The sequence below is a fragment of the Dipodomys merriami genome, unplaced genomic scaffold (genome assembly GCF_024711535.1).
Source record: "Dipodomys merriami isolate MVZ:Mamm:240054 unplaced genomic scaffold, mDipMer1.0.p SCAF_41, whole genome shotgun sequence".
Lineage (NCBI taxonomy): Eukaryota > Metazoa > Chordata > Mammalia > Rodentia > Heteromyidae > Dipodomys > Dipodomys merriami.
Genome location: NW_027205715.1, coordinates 3,699,603 through 3,722,515, shown reverse-complemented (window position 1 = coordinate 3,722,515; position 22,913 = coordinate 3,699,603). Strand labels below are relative to the sequence as shown.

At 54.1% G+C, this 22,913-nt stretch overlaps 1 protein-coding gene across 9 annotated transcripts in view; it reads left to right on the top strand.

Annotated features, from left to right (window-relative positions):
- The window catches only part of Kifc3 (kinesin family member C3), a 73,596-nt gene that overhangs the window by 32,247 nt on the left and 18,436 nt on the right, over nt 1–22,913 (top strand). For 2 of the 9 annotated variants that reach the window (XM_069992401.1, XM_069992406.1), the window contains exons 2-5: nt 12,086–12,290; nt 14,838–14,980; nt 19,002–19,143; nt 21,758–21,960. In XM_069992401.1, the coding sequence (XP_069848502.1) occupies nt 12,125–12,290; nt 14,838–14,980; nt 19,002–19,143; nt 21,758–21,960 (654 nt within the window). In that variant the 5' untranslated portion in view covers nt 12,086–12,124. Of the gene's footprint in view, nt 1–7,656; nt 7,749–12,085; nt 12,291–12,339; nt 12,391–12,605; nt 12,626–14,837; nt 14,981–19,001; nt 19,144–21,757; nt 21,961–22,913 lie in introns of those variants that run through there. The other 7 variants (XM_069992407.1, XM_069992409.1, XM_069992405.1 and 4 more) reach the window with 7 other exon arrangements.

Sequence of the window (22,913 nt, the reverse complement as noted above, 5' to 3'; positions counted from 1 at the left end):
CAGGGTGGCTGTGGGTCAGACATGCAAGAACCCTTGGTGACCGACCTCATGGATGACCCTTGAGGTATATACAGCAGGTGTTCAAGCCCTGGGCTGGAGTCAGCCTGTTGGAGGCTGAGTGCACAGGTAGAGGCTGTTTGCCCCACATGCAGCTCATGACAGGGAGAATGAGGCTAGAGTGCCCAGAGCCCTCTACCTGGTGCTGGCAAGTGTGCCCTTTGTCAGCCACCTGCCAGACACCAATGTGGCTTTTCTGCCCTGGAAATCATCAGGTCCTGTGGCTTGGCCTCGAGTCTCCTGGCCCTGGCTGTCTTCCCTCTGGGCATATGTTGCAGAGTAGGGAAAGCACTGAGCTGGCCTTGAGCAGAGCCTGGGTGCAGGGAATTGTCAACAGTGAGCAGGACATGGGCTGCAAGTAGCTTAAACTTGAAATATTGCCACCCTTGGCAGGCCCACAGAGAAGGACCCAACACTGTGTCCCCAGAGATGGCTGGGCACCGGGAGGTCTTACCCAGGAAGTGGTACTTCTAGTACCCTGTGGTTCTTTCAACAGCAGGTGTCCCTAACAGAGGAGCCTCATGAAGTCTGCTTCTTATTGGTCAAGTCTATCCTGCACCTGTGCCCTGGCTCACAGTCAGGACTGGCTTGTCATGGCCTCAGGGAGGACTGTGCTTGTCTGGGTCCCTGGGCTGTCCCCAAATTATGGCTGTGCTAGCTGGTAGCATACCCAGGAGCACAGGTACTAGGTATTCTTCACCCCAACTTCTGGGATTGCGCTGTATGCATCTCGGCTAGCTGGGCTTCCCAGCCTGTGCTAAGTAGTCCTGGCCTTGAATGACCAGGTTCCTCTTGTGCAGATTCCATCCATTTCCCCCAGTCTCCCCAGCTCCACACACACCCAGGACAATGAGTGACAGAGGACAGGTGCTCTCTCTGTCCCAGTCAGCAGTGAGTGTTGGCACCTGCTCCTTAGGTGTTGCCTTCCTCCTATCCCTATTTCTGGAGTAGAGATTCCCAGGGTGACTGAGAAGGGGCTGGATGCTAAACTTCTCTCACATGAATTCCTGGGCGGGGCCCTCTCTCTCATGACCGTGGTGCTGGGAAGGCCGTCAACCACTCATTTACCCAGAGAAAGGCATAGGAGGTAACACAGAGGATCGGGGACATGGTTCCTGCCACCAGCCCACAACAACTCCCAATGTAAACATGCATGGGCCTCCCCTTTGCCATTCTCCTAATCTTGTGCCTCAGAGTTTCCATCTTTACAGTGGGGATGTTAGCACTGATGCACATGGCCTGTGAGGATGAGTGGAGGGGCAGTCATGCAGGTAGGGTACAGTCCAGGCTGGGCACATGGTGGTCTCCAGGAGGAGAGAGCTAGGCTGGGTAAATCTTCATACTGGCGTCCATGGCCCCGCCCATTCTGGCTGTGTGGGACAGGGAACAGACAAACCCATGAACATGGGATGGATTTTTGGTCCCTTCTGCCCGGTTGCCTGGACTAGGGCAAAGTCACATGCAGAAGGTTGAGACTTGCAGGGATGACTAATAGCCCAGAGCCGTGGGAGCCCGGTTAATCAGCAGCATCAAAACTTGCCTTGCTGTTTGCAAACAAGAGCCACCCCCAGAGGAGGAGCTCAGGCAGGGGAGAGGCCCTGGGTGCCACACAGCCTGGCAGCCTGGTGTGTAGAAGGACAATTGCAGAGGGGGGTGGCAGGCTGCTCAGGGGCCACTCCTGTCCCCCAGCCCCTGAGGAATTTCCTTCTCAGGAGTGACTGACATATAGCAAGAAGCCAGGGCGGAGCCAGGACAGGAAGGCCAATGGCAGGCCCCACAGAACCATCCATCTGGGATTTCCCAGTGTGTGGTAGAACTCAAGATGGTGGGACCACCTGGCTGGGGACAGGGAGCCTGAGCCAGTGCAGGCCAGCTCACCTGCCTCAGCACGCTGCCATCCTCCTCTCAGATCTACCTCTCTTGAAAGACACCTTTCAGACATCTCTTAATGGGTGTTGTAGGAGAGCCAGCCAGGATGGGAATTCCAGCCTAAGAGAAGTACTGTAAATTAGTGTAAAAAGTAGTTCTCATTTAAAACAACAACAACTGCCAAACACATTTAGTGCAGGCTTTCTAAGGGCAACCTGACAGCTTGCGCTGATGTGAACACCAAATGCTAAGGCTCTATGCAGAAAGATCTCATAGAATTGACAGCCCTTTCCCTACTCCCCCCCCCCCACCCCATTCTCCTACCCCTGTCCTGGGTAGCACAGGCTTGTGGGAGCTGGAGGCATGGAGCAAGGCTGTGTGGAAAAGTGGAACTATGCAGATTTGATCCTCACCAAATGTTTGGCTCAACCAGGGCCCAGCCATTCAGTGAAATATTAATGCAGCTATTTAAAACAATGGTTCTTGGGCTAGGATCACAGGTAATCCTCAGATCTCAGCCCCAAGTAACTAGGATCTGAGGATTTCGGTTCAAAGCCAGCCTGGGGAGGAAAGTTCATGAGACTCTTTATTTCTAATTAACCAGCAAAACTCTGGAGCTGTGATTCAGGTAGTGGAGTGCCAGCCTTGAGTGTAAAAGCTAAAAGAGATGGCCTAGGTGCTAAATTCAAGCCCCAGTACCAAACAAAACAAAAACAACCCAGTCATTTAGATACTACCCCAATGCTAACAGGAGGAAACTGAGGTCCAGAGGTCCAGACTTGAAACCAACATCTGCCAAACCCACTTCTTTTTTGGTGGTATTGAGGTTTGAACTCAGGGCCTTGTACTTGCTGCACAAGTGCTCTGCCTCTTCAACCATAACCCCAAGTCCCGTTTGCCCTCAATATTTTTCAGATTCTCCTTTGTATGCCTGGGAAGGTCTGGACCTTTATTCTCCCCTGATCTCAGCCTCCTATGTAGCTGGAATGAAAGGCACACCCCACCATATTCAAGTATTGACTGAGATAGGGTCTGGAGTTTATTTCTGGGACAGCCTTGAATGAAGATCCTCCTGATCTCTGCCTCCTGAGTAGCTAGGCTTACAGATATGAGATACTAGGCCCCTAAACCTCCTCCTAACCAGCACTCTCTTCTCTTTACTGTAGAAATGGTGTGTGCTCAAGGTTGGTTACCAGGAAGAAAATCCAGATGAATGATATAAAAGTGGGATTTGGGGGGCTTTTTCCTCTCTTGGTTTATATATATATATATATATATATATATATATATATATATATATATATATATTTTCTCTCTCTCTCTCTCTCTCTCTCTCTCTATATATATATATATTTATATATATATATATACACACACACACACACACAAAGTCTTTTGCAAGTGATTATAGTCCCAGCTACTTGGGAGGCTAAGGCAGGAGAGAATACCTTGAGTCTGGGAGTTCAAGATCAGCCTGGGCCAACAGGGCAACACAATGAGTCTGTCTCCAAATAAGAAAACCAAAATTACTGCTGGGAGTGTAGCTCAGTGGTAAAGCACGGTGTAAAGTGGTAAAGCCACTGTGCAGTTGATTGAGAGCAAATGAAGGCTGATGGGGGACAGAGCATGCCGGAGGAGCTGGTAGCTTCTGACTGCCTGGGAAGGTTGAGATGGAAGAAGGGCCAGGACAGATTTAGCTGACTGGCTTCTCCCACGGTCATTCTTGCTCAATCATTTCATTACCTGGTGCTTAAGCACATTATCTCCCAAACGCTCGCATTCCTCTCATTTTTTTTAGACTACAGGAAATGATAAAGCAGAAAAAGCGAGTGCTCCCTTATCACCCAGGGAGTGCAGGAGGGCATCTGCCAAATTCCTCAGGGGATCGTAACAGGTCTTTATTTCACCCCACCTGAGAATCCAGTAAGTAGCACGGGATTCTGGAGCAATGCAAAAAGGTGGCCATTGAGGATTTTTAAAGCCAGGTGGCCTGGCTAACGGGAGCTCAGCCTTAGATCCTGCAGACAGAGGTGAAAGGTGCTACTGATTCAAACATCTAGGACATTCCCCTTCCTGCCCCTGTGCTTACTGAGATTACAGCAGACAGTGTTAGAGGAATTTATAGTCCAGCCAAGGCTGGTCCAAGACCCCTGCTTTTCATGGCCAGAGGAGCCTGGATTGCTTCCTATAATTAGAGGCTGAGTGATATCAATCCTGCAGCTGATGAAGGGCAAAGCTGAGAATCTAACACCTGTTCTTGGGGCTGGGGCCAGACTGCCCTCACCTCACCCAGATCCACTTCTTTGCTCTGTGTTCAGGATAGATGGTGACAGGGCTACTGGAAGGTTGTGGGTTTCAGCCAACAGCTAAGCGTCCAGATTACTTAGCACAAAGCTCCTGTCCTCCACATAGTCTCTTCCAGAAACTTAGCAGGGAACAATGGCACACGCAGGTAGTCTCAGTTACCCAGGAAGGCTGAGGCAGGAAGATCTGTTGAGGCTATCCTGGGAAACATAAACAAGAACACATTAGCCAGGCTGGGCAGATGACAGATCTTCACACAGCTGTGGGCACTCTCTGTGGGGATGTTTCACGCATTCGCTTCTCTCCTGAGTCCAACATGCCATGCACGTCGTGGTGAATGTGTGTGACTGCAGGCCCCAGGACTGAGACTATTAGGCCAGAAAAGGACTCTGTCCTCTAGAAAGACTGAGACCTCTATAATCCAGTAAGGGGGGAGAGGGGACCTCTGCAATCCAGTAAGGGAGGGAGGGGGGGGCTCTTGCTGGTGCCAGGGAGGTGTCATGGAAGGTGATCACTAAGCTTGCTAGACCTGTAACACAGCTCCCACTGGTCAGAGAAAGGTTACTGGAGGCAGGTGGGAGTTGGGGGAGGGAAGAGGCTTTTGGGCAGGGAGGACAGACATTTGTAAAGGCCAGAGGTCATTAACTCACAGGGTAAATCATTGCAACTGGAAAATTGTGTTGCTTATCTGTACCGGGCTCTGGGCTGCTAGGAGAGTCAGACCAAGAACAATGTATTTTTCCCCCCTTTAGAAAAAACTGTTTTCAGGCTCTGGATTTCTTCTTCAGTGGATGCAGAGGTTAGGCATGTCAGGCCCTCTGATGGGGTTGTGGACCCCTCCTTGGGGGCCCTGGTGGACCTTGGGTATGGAGTGGCAATGTCTGGCCCTCCCTGAGTCAGCTCAGCCTCTGTTGGAAGTGGGCCACGAAGGTCAATACTCAGGTTGGGCTGGCCAGCTTGCTGGCAAATCCTCCACCTTCCCCTTGGCCAGGGGAAGTAGGGGGAGTTGGCAGGCTGTCTAGAAACCACCAGTGAAGTTTCTGGGATAGAAATGACCTTGGTATTGGCATTTAGTTCCCGGTGATATCATGCAATCGTAAATGCTAGTCATTGAGTGATTTCTTTTTATATTCATTTCAATCTTTTACTAGAATTTAAAAAGTGCTTCCTCATAATATCTCACTTTTCTTTTTCCTTCATTAGTACCTTGATTTCAATGAAGTCTTAAATTTATTTACATATAGTAGTTTTGTGTGTGTGTATGTGTGTGTGTGTGTGTGTGTATCTGTATCTGCATGTTTGCATACCTGCTGTTGAACTCAGCTCCATTCTGACACAAACTGGGCTTGTGAATGAACTCTGAGGTCCAGTCTGCTCACCTGAACAAATTGGGATAGGATGGTGCCCACCTCATAGAGTGATCAGAGTTAAATAAGATTGCATTTGTAAAGAGCTTATGCTGTGCCTGGCACTCTGTTAACTTTGAATAAATGGCATTTATTATGCACACATACACACAAAAAGGAGGGCCAGTCCAAAGTGTTGGCAGCATTTATCTCCAAGGGATGGGATTACAATGAGCATCTATTACTTCTCTACTTAGAAGAAAAAAAAAGAACAATAAATGGCATTATTAATTTAAAAATTCTGCCTTTGGCTTTACTGGAAGGAACGTGTAGTTAAGGTCAGTGTCGCAATCCTCAAGCAAGACAAAGCCTCTGATCTTTGTTCTCAAAAACGTTAAAGACCAAACCCTTTTCTGCACCAATCAATCAATAGGGATTTTTTTTTCCTTTTTTGTGCCAATTCTGGGGCTTGAACTCAGGGCCTGGGTATTGCTCCTGTGCTTTTGTTCTCAAGGCTAGTACTCTATCACTTGAGCCATAGCTCCACTTCTAGCTTTTTGTTGGTTAATTGACAGTAAGAGTTCTATGAACTTTCCTACCAGGACTGGCTTTGAACTGTAATCCTCAATCTCAGTCTCCTGAATAGCTAGGATTACAGGCATGAGCCACCAGCATCTGGCTCAACAAATAGAGATTCTTGTTTAGAAATCCCAACCAATTCTTTGGTTACAAATGTCAAATAATTATGCCTTCATCCAGCCTTGCAGGATTCTTGAAGAAAGGGTAGGAATCTAGAGAGAAACTTTCCAATGGTTTTCCTCACCCGCTGGGAGGGCTCCCAAACCTTAGCTGGAACTAGAACTCTCCAGGGGCCAAATTCCAGGAAAGCTGAATTTCCAGTCTATTGGCCTTAGGAATCTCAGAAAATAGCACGGGGCAGCTGGGGGATCCTGACTGACCTGCTCTGGCATCCAGAACAATGATGCCCAAGCCCTTGGCTCTTCTCTGGTCCAGATTCTCCACCACCAGCAACTGAAGGTTGGGCAGCCAGCAGAAGACAGGCCCACCTGGAGATGTACCACCCTCCAGTGCCTCCAGCTCCTGGGCTCCATCCTCTGCCAAGCAGAAAGGGGCAGACTAGGGCCTCCCCCCCCCCCCACACCTACTTATCTGGGGATCATCAAATTGAGCTGTGCTGGCTGCAGAGTTACTTCTTTGCCCTTCTTCCGCTGGCTGGAGGGGACAAACCCAGGCTGAGTCAGTGCAGAACTAAATGCCTCCACTGTTCAGGAGACAAAGAACAGAGTGGCTCCTCTTGGTCAGCTGTGTCTCTTGGCTGGCTGGGCCTGCTCTCCCCCATGCCTCTTCGGAGCCACGTGAGGAGGTTTTTAACGACAGGCTGGGAGCTGCTGCAATCCAGCCGTGTTTTCACAGGAGCTTGAAGGAATGTGTTACCTTATCCCCATCCCAGCTCTGGAAGGTGGTCGGTCATTGGCGGGGGTAGGAGCTGGGTGCCACCGAGTGTGAGCGCACGTGTGCACAGTGGAAGTGCGTTGCACGGGAGCTTGTGACAGCGCGAGCACGTGATCGTGCACGGTGTGCACGGGGACTACCCGGTGTGCTAGCCCAGGTGTGCTTAGAATGGGAAGCAAGCATGGAGGCCAGCGTCTATGAGCCTGCGTGCCAAACACACGTGCCAAGCGCCGCTGGAGTGCGTGAAAGTTTTGTACTCGGGTTTAAGGCCGCGCACTAGTGAGTGCACGGCGTTTCCCGCTGGATCGGCCGTGTGCAGGCGTGCGCCGCGCTGCGGGGCTGCGCCGTGCGGTGAATGGGGCGTGAGCCCGTTCTGGGTTCCGGTGCACCGCGCGTGCACCAGCCGGGAGCGCACGCACGTGCGCGCCGTGTACGCGCCGGGGAGGTGGGGGTGTCCCGCCGTCCCGGCCGGCTCGCGCCCGCGCGCGCGCCCCGTGCCCCGCTCGGTTGCCATGGGAACGCGCCGCGGCTGGAGTTAATCATTTCCTGTGGAAAGTGTGCGGGAGGGGCGGGGAGCGGGGCGGGGCGGCGAGGCGGAGGCGGAGGCGGCGGCGTGGAGCGGCCTCCCGCCAGGCGGGCCGGGCGGGCCGAGCCCCGGGCGGCGCAGCGGGGACGCCGGGATCCTGCCTCCACCGGGCGGTGAGTCGAGCCTGGGGCCGCCGGGGGCTGACTGGGCAGCCGGGCTCCGCCGGGCCTGCTGTTCCCCTCGCCGCGTTCGGGACGGCCCTGCCCGCGGGACCCCTCTGTCTGGACCGGCGGGGGACACGGATCCGGCCGGGACCCCCAGACCGAGTCCCCACCCCTGGGCGTCGTCCAGCCCAAGCGGAGGACCTGCCTGGGAGTCGGGCATGGGGGCGGCGCGTCCCCCGCGATCGCGGGAGCGGCCGAGGACCGGGTTCGGCTCCTCCGGAGGGGGAGGGGAGCGTAGCCCCCACCTGGGGGGCCGCGTGTCCTCGGCGCCGCCCGCGCACCCCCACCCGCGCACCGCCACCCCGGTCTGCCGGGGTCTCCACCTGGGAGGCTCACCGCGCTCCTGGGGGTCGTTTGGCCTCTTCCAGCCCAGCGCTGGGGTGTGCCAGCCCCAAGATTAGGAGGGAGGGCCTGGTCCTGACAGTGAGGAATTGAGCATTGACAGCTGCACCTGGGGGGGGGGGTCCCTGAAGGGGGGCGAGCCCGGAAGCCACCCCTTCCTCCCCTTGCGAGTTAGGGCAGAACTCTGGCTGGCCCTGTGCAAGGGCCCGGTCCTGGGAGATTTTAAGGAGCTAGCTCTAGTCTCAAGCACTCTGCCAAGCCCTTCTCCCCCCACCCCCACCCCCAAATAAAGCATCTCAGGTTTGGGGGTTGTGACCATGGCTGGTCTTGTACATTCTCCAATTTTTCCTCTGCCCTCAGGCTGGCCTTGCTGGGACTGCTGCATTTCTCCTGTCCTTGATGAAGTAGTCTCTCCTTGGCCAGGGACAGTCATTTGCTAGGAATGCAGCCTCAGAACTGAGGCTGTGTATTTGCAGCGTTTGGATGTTAGGGACACGGGGTGGTGAGTTCTGCCTGCACGGGCACCAGAGAACAGAGGGCTTGAAATGGTAGGTGCCCTGCAAAAGCCAGGACGTGTGACTGCATGCCAGAGAAGCCTCAGCCCATACTGTCTAGCCTTCTCCCCCCCTCCCCCTCCACTGCCCTCCCAGTAGCAATCTTTGGGTAACTTGTCTGTTCCCACTTTTTGCAATGTCTCTAGTCTCAGGGGCTGGGGCTGGTGTTGATTACAGCTCTGCCATCCTCTCCTAAACCCTTGGAGGCCATTGCCCTCTGTATTCTACCAGCACTAGAGTGGAGGCACAAATTGAGTTCCATGTATATCCCAGCATTGTTCTGAACAGAACAGGCATTGCCTAATCTTTACACCAGCTTGTAAGGTGGAGTTCTTCCCATTTTATAGACAGAGATAATGAGACCCAGAGCCGCAAAGGAATTCTTCCAAGCTCACACTTACCAGCAGAGCCAGATTCTGGACCAGTCCCATGAATCCTAGGTCGGTAAAAGTCCTAGGATAGCAGGCTTGGCGTCAAAAACTCATGCAGCAGAGGAGAGAGGGTGTCCCACTCTCTTGGACTATAACCCTGAGCTTGAGATCCCGTGATACTTTTGACCTTCATGGTCTTCCAGTAGCTAAATTCAGCAGCTTTTTCCTCTCTGGAATCTTACACACCCTTCCTCTTTCTTCTGGACATCTTCCTGGCTGTGTCTGCAACTTCCGTTTCTGATAGTACAGAAACATGGTTGCCCCCTGCTCCTGTCTACCCCACTGGATTGAGCTGCTTTCTCCCCAAATCTCCTCTGTGTGCCACTGAGCACCCCTGCCAGGAGCTGGGCCTGCAGGGGACCTGTCTTTCTTGTGCTTGTCCTTTGGTCTGCAAGGTTGATTCTCAATTCAGCTCTGTGTCTGGAGCCTGGAAAAGGAGTTCCTCCTCTCCCTTCTGTTTTTCCACACCACTCCATTTCCTTGTGTTGGTGGTGCTGGGCCACATATTTGGATTAGACTCTGACCCATCCTATAGCCTATTTTCCTGTCCCCTTTCTCACCTCCTCCAAGCTGCCTTCCTTAGTTGAGGAAGAGACCATAACCCCATCTTCCCAGCCTCAGCCCTGTAAGCTTCAGGCCTTCTGACCCAGACTTTGCTTTTCTGTGCTTCGTTCATTCTTACCCCTCTGCCCATTATGTCACCTCTACCTGTTCTAAATAGCAGATCCTGGGGGCTGGGAAGGTGGCTCAGTGGTAGAGTGCTTGCTTTGCACTCCTGAGGCCCTGGGTTCGATTCCTCAGCATCACATAAGCAAAAAGAAAAAAGCCGGAAGTGGCGCTGTGGCTCAAGTGGTAGAGTGCTAGCCTTGAGCTGAAGAGCTGAGGGACAGGGACAGCGCCCAGGCCCAGAGTTCAGGCCCCATAACCGGACCCAAAATATTAAAAAATAAATAAATAGCAGATCCTCTCCGTTGTTCCCCTCCTTCCCATGCTAGCCAAACTTCCCCAAAGAGAACAGAAGTGGCTTTACAGCCTTTCTGAACTTTCCTGAACCAAGAAGCCTTTGGCTTGCTTGGAATCCTTCACCTCTCTTAAAGGGTCCCAGGGTTTTCTCTGTGTGTGTCACACGAGATGGTAGTAGGGCTTGAATTTAGGACCCTGAGTTATTTTACTCAAGGCTGGTGCTCTTTGAGTCACAGTTCCATTTCTGGCTTTTTGGTAGTTAATTGCCCTGGCCTCAGATCTCAGCCTCCTGAATAGGATTATAGGCATGAGCCGCTTGTGCCTGGCTTTCTTCCTGGCTTACACTTTGATATGACCACCTGACCATCCTCCCCTTTCCACCTGCCCTCTGGTGACTTCTGAGGACTCTGCATGTGCCTGGGCACCTGCTACCTTCCTGACCTTCCTTCTCCAGCGTCTCTTCCCACGCAGGGCAGAGAGCCCTCCCCTTGCTCAACCTTTGGTGATTGCATTCTTAACCTTTGACAGTGCTTTTGCACCCAGCCTTTAGCTCTAAGTCTTGATGTCTAACCCCTGACCTCTCTTCTAGCCCTGACCTCTTTTCTGGGCATCAGTCAGAGCTTTTGTATGTTTAGTTCAGGACTTTCATCTAATAAGCCTCTGGTGTGGGTGTACCTCCAGGCTGTGGGCTAGGGGGCTACAGAAATAGGTAATAGGTGTGGTGAGCCTTACTCTCAGGAGCCTGAGCAGGTCAGGGGAGGTAGGTCCTGTTCAAGTAGATGTTTTTGCTGGCAGACAGGAAGCGCTCACCTCAATGAGCAATGAGGAGAGTAGTTCACAACCTAGAAAGCTCCAGAGAAAGTATTTGGCTGCCCCCAATTTGGTCTTTTCTGCTGTTGTCTCACCATATAGCTCAGGCTAGGCTAGGCTGTACTCAAACTCATGATCTTCCTGAAGCCCAGCTTTCTGAGTGCTGGGATTATAAACATGTGCCACCGGGACCAGCTCCAACTCACCATGAAAACCAAAGTCCGTGTTGCCTCTCCCACCTGACTTCATATCTGTTGTTGCTACCACTGGCCGATAGGGGATTATAGCTCGGTTACTTTGAATGCTCTCAGAGCTGCTCTGCATACAGTTGGTGCTCAATAAAGACTTGTGCAAGAAGGGAGAGGATTTGTGATTTGAGGCCAGTGAGACACTGTCTTAGAAAACAAACTACAAACAAAACACAACCCCTCCCCCGCCCCCTCAAAACAATCTTGTGCAGCGAATACAAGCTCCCACAGGGCTTTCTACTCCTAAAACCTCACCTCCATTTCTGCACCACCTGCTGGTGCCTGGCACACACCTCCAGTCTCCCCGCTTTCTATTCACATTGTGAGGGTTTGCTGACGCTCACGTGTAGCTCTCTTTTCTGACCTGGTGGGTTCCTAGAATGAAAGAATGTTTGCATCTCACACCTGGCAGGGTGTCTACCTCACTCAGGGTTCAGAGTGGAGGTTACTCCAGTGTGAGACGGAGCTGCCTGTCAGAATTGGCTGTGTATAAACCCAGTTTACCACAGCCACGGTCCCTAAGGAGCCCCTCCTCAGAGCAAGCTAATGGAGCATTCTCCTTTGGGCCAGAGGCTTGGGTCAGAGGAGCGTAGAGGCTAAGGGTTAATTAAGCACACCGCAGAGTACAATTAGAAAATGCGATGTCGTAGAGAAAAAGAATTTAGACTTACCACTGGGGTGCTGTGGGCGCCTGGCGCTTCCTCTTTGTGGGGCTCTGACCTGGCACGTGCCCCTCCCCGCACTCAGGGCTCAGGAAGAAGGACTGAAAGTAAGATCTCCATAGTACATGGCAGACCCTCCCTAAGTCCACCTCAGGGCTTAGTAATGAGCACCCTCAAAATGAAGACAGGACCCATTTCCCTCTCTTGTGCCAGGGGCTCCTAGGTGACGCTGGCAAGGTCTTCTTCAAGCTCTTCTCCTCTTGCTCTGTTCCACAGGCTGCCCGGACCCCAGAGGAGGCCTCCGTGCCCCGGGCCATGGTCCCCTCTCGCAGGACGTGGAACCTGGGAGCCACGCCCTCACTGCGGGGCCTGTGGAGAGTGGGCCGAGCCCCGGAGCCCGAGCTGGGGATGGCTCGCCCCGCCCCAGCCAGCCCAGCTGCCCGCCCTTTCCCACACACCGGCCCGGGGAGGTTGAGAACTGGTGAGTCCGCATTTTTAAAATGCCTCTTTATTTCCCTTCCTTCCTCCAGATCCCAGAGATGAGACTGAGGTTTCTCGGTTCCTAAACTCAGAGCTGTCAGGTAATTACAGGGTAGCTGGCAGCCCAGGGCCGGGCGGGCGTCAATCTGGCAGAGCTCCTTCCCTGCATCCTGCCCGGGAGGAGGGCAAGGCTCGGCAGCGGGTTAAACTTTTTAACAGTCTGCAGTACAAGGGAAGCAGCCACGTTCTCCCTGGCTTAGCCAGGTTGGGGCAGGGGGTGGAACTCCGCGATCTTGCCAGGGGCTCACCGGTCTCTACCAGAGGCTGGTAAACAAGGTAGGTGAAGTGGCCGCCGGGCTGGGCACGCTGTGTGGTACTGACACCTGATCCTGTCCAGACTCACCCTGGGTTGGTGCGAGGTGTGGACTCCGGCGGGATGTGGGTGTCCTGTGCTCCAGCTTAGCCCTGCCACAGCCTGTGGTACCTTCTGTAGAGACCTAGACAGCAGGTGTGCAGGGAGAGGGTCCCTCTGTGTGGGTCCCTGCTGTCCCCTGGGGAGCTGTCAGTGCCAGCTCCCCTTTCTGGGTCATGTCCCAGGTACTGTGAAGGTGGAGGAGGGTGGATTGCCCAGATTACCCTCTCCTGCCTCTTTTGCTCTCTTGGGCAGATGGCCCTGGTTGTGTGGGGAGATGGCTTTCCAGGTCAGCTGGACTTCAGGAGTTTGCTGTCTTTGGCTTCTGATCTGTAGGGAGAGAGGTTCAGATTACCAGTCTGACCCTCTGGGCCATTATTAGGTCTAAACCCATCTGTGTACAGAAAGGGAAACTGAGGCACAGCACACTTCTGTCTTCTTCCTCCACATTTGCTCCTTCAGTGGTGGCCACAACAGTGCCTTCCAAGGTCTCCCAGCTCCTGGGGTTGCCCGAGGCTGGCACTGGCTTCTCCCAACACCAGAGCTGTTCTGGGGGAGGGATCCCTCCAGGGATGGCTGGGGCTTGTGATAGGGAGACCTGGTCATCTGAAAGGGGCAGATGGTCTCCCCCCAATGATCTCTACTGAGGGGTGTATAAATGTGATATGAGTGTGGCATCTCTGGTTAAAAAATAAAGCAATAGCATTTCTTCTTGGAAAACTTTAAAAGCCTACAGAAAAATAGATGTCATTGCGCATTTTGCGCACTTCTTTCTGGTTGTATTTATGTGTATGTGTGTGTACACATGCTTGATTGTGCATGTATAGGTCTTTGAAATCAATGGAATGACATAAACCTTTGTCTATTTTTTTTTTTTTTTTGGTCAGTTATGGGGCTTGAATTCAGGGCCTGGGCGCTGTCCCTGAGCTCTTTTTCTCAAGGCTAGCACTTACCACTTTGAGCTTCGGTGCCACTTCCAGTTTTCTGGTGCTTAATTGGAGATAAGTGCCTTACGGACTTTCCTGCCTGGGCTGGCTTTGAACTGTGATCCTCAGATCTCAGCCTCCTGAGTAGCTAGGATTACAGCACCCAGCTGTTTTTTGTCTACTTTAAAAACTTAAACGAAGGTCAAATAAAACACCCTGTATGGAATGTGGGTCCAGAGCCCGGCACGGGGTGGGGAGGGGGGGAGGGTCTTAGCCTTGAGCCCTGTGAGGCCCCTCCCACGCACTCCCTATTGCCATCCTGAGCGGGGTAGATTGGAAAGGTCAGTTGGTACAGGGAATTTGAGTGCTGGCTCTGACTGAGCACTTTGTTGATCTTGTGATTCTTTACCTGTGAAAGAGAAGAATGTTCTCCTCCCTCCTCAGTGGTCATGATGAGCACATTAGCTCGTCACCTTGATGGCCTGTGCTGGTCATTTCCTGTGTACTTGACACCAAGTAGGCATTTAGTCTTGGTACTGAGTAGGCACCGTCTGTGTTTGATCTCATTCAAGCCTCAACCGAGGGCTAGGTAGTTGGTTTGTTGTCCCCAACTTCCAGACAAACACACTGAGGATCCAGAAAGCTCTGGGCCCAGGGCTTGGCCCTCAGAACCTAGGTCTGCCCCTGGGGCCGTGGCCCTGCAGCGTGCCCACTTCCCTGCCCTGTCCTGGCTGCAGTGGATGTCACGTCCCGAGGGGACTCAGTTTAGCTGGCTCTCTAAGTGTGCTTTTGGAGAGAACAGGAACCAGGCCACCCAGTGTGGGTTTTGGTCTTAATAAAGGCTGGGTAGAAATTGCCACCTAGAGGCAGCTTGGGTAATGAAGCCACAGCCCTGGGGTGCACCTCACTGCTGGCATTGACTGCTGGCATTGGCTTCTGGCTGCTTTCCACAGAGCGCTTCTGAGCAAGTGGGGGTCCCCAAAGCCACTATGCGGGAGAGGAGCCCCCTAGAGGTATCTTGGCACCCTCCAGAAGAGAGTCGAGCCTGCCTCAGTGCCTTTGTGCATGACAGACATATGAGGCGAGTAGGATCCTGCTGGTCAGGGTGCTGGGCTACAGCAGGGTACAAAAGCTGGACTCAGCGCGGCCCTGGCCAATGGTCCGTAGCCAGCTGTCCCAGAGTCTCACTTATCTCTCTGTGCTGGGACAGGGCGTGGAAAAGACACCCTGGTCAGTGGTGACGAGGACCCCAGCACTCGGATTGCAGCCCGCCCGGCCCTGGCACAGTGCAGAGCCCTCAGCGTGGACTGGGCTGGCCCGGGGAGTCCCCACAGGCTCTACCTGACAGTGCAGGTAAGCACAGGGGCCCTTAGCAAGTGTGTGTGTGTGTGTGTGTGTGTGTGTGTGTGTGTGTGTGTGTGTGTGTGTGTGTGTGTGTGTGTGTGTGTGTGTGTGTGTGTGTGTGTGTGTGTGTGTGTGTGTGTGGTTTGGGGGGGTATGAACTGGAAGGTACTGACTCCCCCCAGCCTCCCCCCACCTTGTGCATGTGTATGTGGAGCCTTGTGTCCCAGCCTGTGTGCCAAAGTTGGCTTCCTCAGCTATCACGCCGCTGATCTCAGGGGAGGTGACCTGGCCTTCCAGCCACGCCCAGGCTGAGGTGTTGAAGTGGGAAGATGAGATGGGCCCGAAGGGAGGAGGAGCTGGGAGAACAGGCTGGTGTGGGGTAGCACTTTGTGTCTGCTGTGGCTCCCGTCTGTGAGTCTGAGGACCATTGCTCACATTTCCTTGTTTGAAGCACGAGAATCACATCTAGACAGAGTCTTTACCAGAACCCCAGTTGCTTCCCCTTGCAGTTGCCACTGACTCTTTGAATGTCTGTGCTGGTGCAGGGGCTCAAACTCCTCTGGGCCTCTGGATTGGCTTTTGTTGTTGTTGTTGTTGTTTGTGGCTGCTGCCCTACCATTTGAGCCAGGCCTCTGCTTATTTTTTTTTTGTTTTTTTGGATATTTTTTGTTGAGTGTTTTTGCTGGTGACTGGAGATCAGCATCTCTCTGATTGTGTCTGTGCAGCTGGCTGTGAACTGGGATCCTTTCATCTCAGCTTCCTGGGTAGCTAGGATTACAGGCATAAGCCCCCAAGCCCAGCTTATCATTGACTTTTACTAGGCATATCGTGGAGATCTATGTGTGTGCTTGGTTGTAAAAAAATAGCACATAAAGATAGACACAATGATTACTATTCGCTGATTGCTGTCCCTGAATACAGGCATTGAGCATCTGATTGGTTCTCTTCATCTCCTAAATCTCAAGATAAAGGTACTAGTTTTTTTCTGAGTTGTGTGAGTAAAAGAATGGAAGCCCAAAGAGGTGAAGTAATGTGCTGCTGGTCACACAGTGAACCAGAACCTAAACCCCAGAACACAACTAACTTTATAACACATGATATGAAAAAATCACTGTGCAGCAATGCAATCTCTACAAAATGAATGCTCTCAGTTGTGGTCTTCTATCTTTGAAAAATCTCTCATGAAGGGTTTGGTGTTTGTATTTTCAAGACAACCTCTTAATTACATTTGTATGATTTTGTATGACTATGTTTGTGTTATTTGTACATACTATTCTGTGATTGGCTCTTTCCCCTAAGAGCTGTCTTTACATCAGTGTATAGAAAACTAACTCATGCTTTTGAACTACTGTATAATATTCTACTTGAGGATTAACTATAAGTTACTGTTGGGTTGTGCATATAGGATGATAATGGAGGGGCCACCTAGCATTCTTGAGGCCCTGGGTTCTATCCCTAGCACTGCAAAAATATTTTTTTCTTCCTGCTCCTCTGTGCTGTTCCTGACTGCAACGAGCTCCTTAAACTTGAGCACCCGGTAGCTTTGGATGTTTTGGGGGCAGCCCAGTTTTCAACAGTACTCACAAAGTCCCTACTGTGTGCCAGTGTCTGGAGCACAGGTGCAGTCATCCAGGGAAGGAGAGAAATGACCGAGGCTGTCTGGTGGGGGCGCCAGAGAGTCACCTGATGATCACAAATCAGTGGCAAAGGGTGAAGTGTCAGGGTTATTTGGGGTGTGGCTATGAGGGCCCACCATCCCCACACACAGATCTGCATGGCAGAGCACTTCCACGCGGGCAGGATCCGTGCACCCTGACTGGAGCAAACCAAGGTCTTGGGGCCCCTGATCTGGGTAGGGTCACACATGGATGTTTCTGGAGATCCTCTTGTGTTTCATAGCATTTCTTGGGTCTTCGCACGTGCTTCTTCTGTAAACAAGAGGGTCTTCCTCATGTGATCGGAAAGGTCTGGGAAGAGAGCGGTGCAGGCGAGCAGAGGGTTAAAGAGCTGTTCTTAGCCCTGACTGGAGCCACTGGTAGTTAAATTGAGAGGTTGTGGTCAGAAGCCTCCAGCCTGGAGCTGGGTGGTGGCCCTGTTCTTGAGTTTTGATTACGGGATGTTGGGCTGGGGCTGTAGCCAAAGCCTGGGGTCAGCAGATCTGCTAAGGATTCATCTCAGAGGCTGCCGCCAGCTACTGCTTCCAAGCTCACACCCTCCCAGGCTTCTGTTTACAGGTGTGGCCCGGCTGGGGCTGTGGAGCCAATGAGGTGACCTGGGGGGTCACACTTGGGGACCCCAGCTTCTGTTCCAGTAGCTAAAACCTTCCATGCTGCCTTGTCCCAGACTCTCTGCAGAAATTCTCAGCCTCCCAGGCCACTCACCCTTCCGGTCCCTCGGCCCACAGCCCAGAAATAGTGTAACCTTTGCTCCGGTTAGTTTTGGCAAATGGAAACTTCCAGATGCTGCTGTCACTGCCACCTCCAGCCAGCATGGTTGTGATAGGGTGGCAGTTGGTTGAAGGGTGAGGACAAAATAAAGTCAGGGGGAAATGGCTTAAATACAAGAGGGGAAGGAGGGCCAAGGAGAGAGGAGGGCGGACTCAGTGGGCTGCTCGGGGCACTTTTCCATTCTTTGCAACTTTTGATTGGCTTTTTAATGTGCAAAGTAATAAGGAAGATGACAGAAACGTTATGATGGTCACAGCCTTATGCCACCTCTTCCTGTGTGCAGTGCTTGTCCTGTGGTTCCTCTGCCCACTAGGGCTAAAAGGTATAGGTTCTTATTATTTCTACATGAGAGAAAGAGCTGCAGGGGTGGCAGATCCCTTGGTCACAGCCACATAATACAAGGGACAAGCTATCTCCCTGGTTAGCTCCCATTCAAAGCTGAGTCCCCCCCCACCCCCGTACTGAGGGTTTGCTTGCTTGATGGGTGCCTTACCACTTGAGCCATGCCTCTGGCCCTGCTTCTTGCTGGCTAGTTTGAAGTGTCTAGTGAGCTTCGTTGCCCTCAAATTGAGATCCTCCAGATCTCGGCCTCCTGAGTAGCTACACTAACAGACGTGAGCCACTGGTGCCTGGGTTGAGTGTCTTTTTAAGAAACGTAATGCTTCTCTCCTGGTTTTGAAAATAGAGGTTGCAAAGCCACATAAAACCTGTCTTCTGCCTCTTATCCCAGACACCTCCCAGGACTTTAAATGACAAAAAAAATGAGATTGTTGTATAAAAAGAAAATTCCAAATGCTGAAAGTGGCTGATGTGGAGGGAGGGGCCACCTTTTCTCTTCTCCGCTTCCTGTCTTGAAGTTACTTTCTGTTCCCTAGAGTTGAAATGGTGCTGGGTTCTGCTCCTAGACCCTCTCATCACCCCAGCCCCTGCAGAACACCTACCTCTTACTCTGGGTGACTCTGTTAGCTCTTCCCTGGTGACTTCCATGGACTGCCCTTCCCAGGCCATTCTCCTGCTTTCCTAGCATCATCTTGGGTGAGCTGTGCTGATGTCTCTGGATGAAGCCCGTCCACCCCCTCTTTTGTGCCTGCCCACTGGGCAGCAGCTCCCCAGCCTCCTTTGGTTCAGTCCCTCCTTGGCCAGGGGTCAGGTTCTATAGTCTTTGGATAGCCCCATGGGACAGGGACTAAAGAAGGAAGGGGTGGGCTGGGGCTGCCATCTGCAGGCTGAGCCATTTGCCAAGGGGTAGCAGCAGCTACATTGGGAGTTGTCCTGTGATTGTGTCTCTGGTTGAACGTGAAGCCAAGCAGGTTTTTGCATTGGTGTTTCCCATTCCATGGAACCCAGGGACGGCGGAGGGTCCCTGGGGCTCTTTAGGCAGTGCCGAGGGCTGGGACTGTGCCGCCACTGGCTTGCTGTGGAATCTCAGACTCAGGGCCTGTGGTCCCCTCCCTGCACAATGCAGGGCTTGGCCGAGTGGGCTCCTGCCCGCTGTGGCTCCACAAGGGACCTCATCCTTGCTGGAGAGGGTCCCCTCTCTAGCTCTGACCCTTCATGTGAGGATTCTGATTGTGTCTTGGCAGCAGGCCCTGCAGGACAAGGGGTGCGAGAGCAAGAGTCAGGGGACAAAAGAAGACAAGCTCCTGAAGAGGCCGGCCCCCAGGCGGGACCGCGAGGCCCCAGAAGCTGGTGGCAGAATGAATATAGAGAAAACAGGTAAAGGAGGTCAGTCTACGGGCCTGGAATCACCCTGGTCAAGCCAGCACCCAAGGGAGGCTCCTGCAGAATCCCAGCTGTCCCCAAGCCCTGTCTTCCCCAGCCAGACTGTCCACCTGACGAATTTGAGGTCCTGGCCTCCTGCTCCCTGGTCCAGGGACAGTGTGGTCCGTCCCTCTCTCATCCCCCTGCCCCTGCCAGGGCCACCAGGGCCCCACCCAGTGATAAGAGGCCTTGGCCAGCAGGGGCTGGGGTTGGATTTCCCTACTTTTTTTGTCTTTTCCGGGTGCCTGTCAAAAGCAGGGCACAGATGGCAGCCTCCCAGACGCCACCACGGTCTGCAGAGAGGCCTGGCTCGCTTGCTCTCTCTGTGTCTTGGCCCGGGGGGGGCGTCCAGAGGCACCCCTAGCCCCCCAGGACAGAGCGTTGATTCTGCTGCCCGAGGACTAAGGAAAAGTCACTGGAGGCTCTGCTGTTCCCTGGCAGTGCTGCACTGTTCTGGAAAAGCTGCCTTGGCTCCCAGAGGCTTCCTGGTCCTGGAAGATTCTGTGGACGCCTTTGTAGTCTAGAGGATCTGGGCCAGGAGTCCTCTAAGCCCAGTGACCCCTGGGAGGGAGCATCCTGGGGCATCCGGGGAGACCAGGGCGCACAGAGGAAAGCACTGGTCTCGTGATGTGTGAGCTTACTGGCTGCTGAATGTGGCCACTCCCTCTTCTAGGCTGAACCCCAGTTGTGTCCTCCAGCTTGTACCCTCCTGTGTTCAGGGCAGGTGTGGGGGGTCTGGCTGAGGGACACCCTAAAAGAGAAGGTCAACTCTCCTTAGCAGGGAGGCCTGGCCTGCCTGCCCCTCCTGAGCCTGAGTTCTGTGATGGCCGGCATCTTGGAGCATGGCCCTCTGGGGTGGTGTGTGGCACTGTCTGCCCGAGTCCCTTGGGTCTCACTTTGTCCTCCTCCACCCTTTCCCTTCCTAGCTTCTTCTGGATCTTTCCTCCCTTCCAGGGCTCACAGGCCCCTTTCAGCTCCGGGTGTCTGGGCCAGCCACAATGCTGAGGTTCCGTTGAGCCCCACTGGGATGGGGTCCAGGTTGGGTCAGAGTCTCTTGCCTTAGGAGTTGAGTCCTGAATGACAGGGCTTCCTGAGGCCCGTGTGTCTGTCCCCTGGCTGGCCACCCAGGCTTCTTTCCCAGGGCAGACCGGGATCAGGCACACTGTTCCCATTTCCCATAGGACGCCCCTGTCTACAGGCCTCTTGGGGGACAGAGGCAGCGCTCTCGGGTGCAGTCCAGGACGTTCTGTACTACACCGCAGCAGTCTGTGGAGGGCCACACTGGTCACACAGCCCCCGTGGCAGCCCCGTGTGGGGGCCTGGAAGCATCTGTCTGCCCTCACACTCTCTAGAACAGATCACCGAAGCTCAGCCAGCTGTGTGTGACTAGTATGCCAGGTCACATGCAGGCCACACAGCCAGGGTCACTGTCCAAGCAGAGGGCTCACTGGTCAGCAGGTGTCCTGTCTGCTCTCCACTCTGGGGGAGCTTTGTGGGGCCAGCCCCCAGCTCTCTGGAAGTGGAGGCAGCTGGCCCCCAGGTTCCTCCTGTCCCTCCCACCCCACCCAGCCCCTGCTGGGACTGTCCCGTCCTTTCCCGCTGCAGCCACTACTACTGCTGCCCTCTGCTGCTGGCCACGGGGCTCTGCAGGCCCAGGTCCCACTTGCTGCTGGCCATTGGCCACAGGCAGTCCCTTATCACCCCCGAGAAAACCAGGTGGGTAGGCTCACTGAACAGCAGCCACTCCCTGGGAAACTTTCAGGGGGCACCCTTGTCCCTCTCCCCCTCCCCCCCCCCATTCCCTTGAACTGCTGTCAGCTCCACTGCCCACAGGGGCCCAGGCTCATTCTTGGCACTCAGGGAGCAGGCTGTGACAAGCACCCCAGGCCCCAGGAGCAGGTCATGGGGCCTTGATTCCGTGTCTTCGTCCTTTGTCCACCTGTCTGTCTTCTCTCTTGCCCCTGGTGACAGGACAGTGGAAGGCGTGGGAGGAGGAGGACTCAGGCTGAGGCCCCGCCCGGCTCCCCGGTATTTACCCCATTCCTTGTGCCTGTGTGGTCCCCACGTGCAGGCGTGTCGCCCCCGGAGCTGGCCTGGCTGCTCCTGCCCCACGGGCTGGTCTGTCTGTCCTGGTCTGTTGCGCTTGCACACGCTCCCCTAGTTCCCTCTCCGGGCACAGGTGACCACTTCCTTCAGGGGGGCATCTGGGGAGTCTCTCCTCTCCTCTTAGGGCTCCCCAAGCCTGTGTTTTCTGCGTGGAATGCCTTTCGCCAGAGGCAGTTGCCTTCAGCCCATCCGTGGCCAAGGGGGTCCAGCCCCTCCGTCCTGGAATTCATTCTGAGAGGAATAAGTCTTGGTTTGGGATAGTTCTCTCTCTCTCCTGAGTGCTTCCTCTGAGGCAAACACGGAGGTCCCCGCTGACCGCCCCCCTGCCCCCCATTGCTGCTGCCTCCAGCCCCCACTCCCTGCTTGCCTTCCTCCCCATCCCCCAACAGTCTGCCCTGCTGTGATGGGCCCTCCGCCCGCCCACCCGTGCAGGACCTCAGGCCCTGCTCATCGGCGGCTCCTTTGCTTGTAGGTGGGCGGCTCTTTGGCAGCGGGAGGTGCTCCAGCCTGTCGGGGTCACCAGGTGCGGCCCCTGTGGTACACAGGATGGTGGAGGCCATGTCCCAGCTTCAGGAGGAGAAATCCCAGCTTCAGGAGGAGCTGGTGGTCCTGCGGGAGAGGCTGGCCCTCCATGACAGTGACCAGCACGCCACATCCACCCAGCTGCAGAACCAGGTACCGGGAGGCAGGGATGGGCAGAGCGGGTCAGAGGCGACTGCCCGGCTGCCAGGGCCCCACCAGGCCGTTGGCATAATAGAAGTAGATTGGGGGCTCCTGTCCACTTGGAAGGTGCTAGAGCTTGGCCCCTGATTCCTGCCACAGACCAGGTCTCCCCTCCTGCCTCTCCTGCTTCCTGTTACTTGGGTCTGCACCTGCCCCTCGGAAGCACAGTCCAAGGGCTGTCTCTCTGGCTGGCTAAGTCTCCTTCACATGCCCTGGGGTCCCCAACACCGTCAGCCAAATCATCCTCATGTGGGCTCTGGTGCCGTGACCAGGCCACAGGGTCCCTGATCAGGGCCCTCCGTGGATGGTTCTGCTGTGAGCAGCGCTCAGTCTCTGTCCCGTGAGCCAGCAAAGGGACCCCCATGGGTGCTGTGGTTTGACCTCAGCTCAGCAAGCAGAACGTGCACATGTGTTTCTTTTTTTCTTTTTTTCTTCGCTGGTCCTGGGGCTTGAACTCTGGGCTGGGGCACTATCTCTGAGCTCCTTTTTGCTCAAGGCTGGCACTCTACCACTTGAGCCACAGCACCACTTCTGGCTTTTTCTGTGATTAACTGAAGATAAGAGTCTCACTGTTCTGCCCGAGCTGGCTTCGAACCCATAATCCTTATAGATTTCGGCCTCCTGAGTAGCTAGGATTACAGATGGGAGCCACCAGCTCTGGCTTCTTCTGGCTCTTCTCCAGAGCTGCTCCCCATGTTCCTCCCCTTCCCCCAGTACTTTACCATCACCCCACTGACTGGGGTCAGCCCTGTATTCCTCCTGCCTGCTCCAGGCCTGCTTCCGTTTTCCGTATCTCTAGACCAGGGCATGGAGCTGGGCACCAGGGTCATCCAGGAGTTCGGGTGGCTCCTGCCCTGTGTAGGCTCTAATCTGGGGGAGATTGGGAGGCATCTGTTGCAGCCATG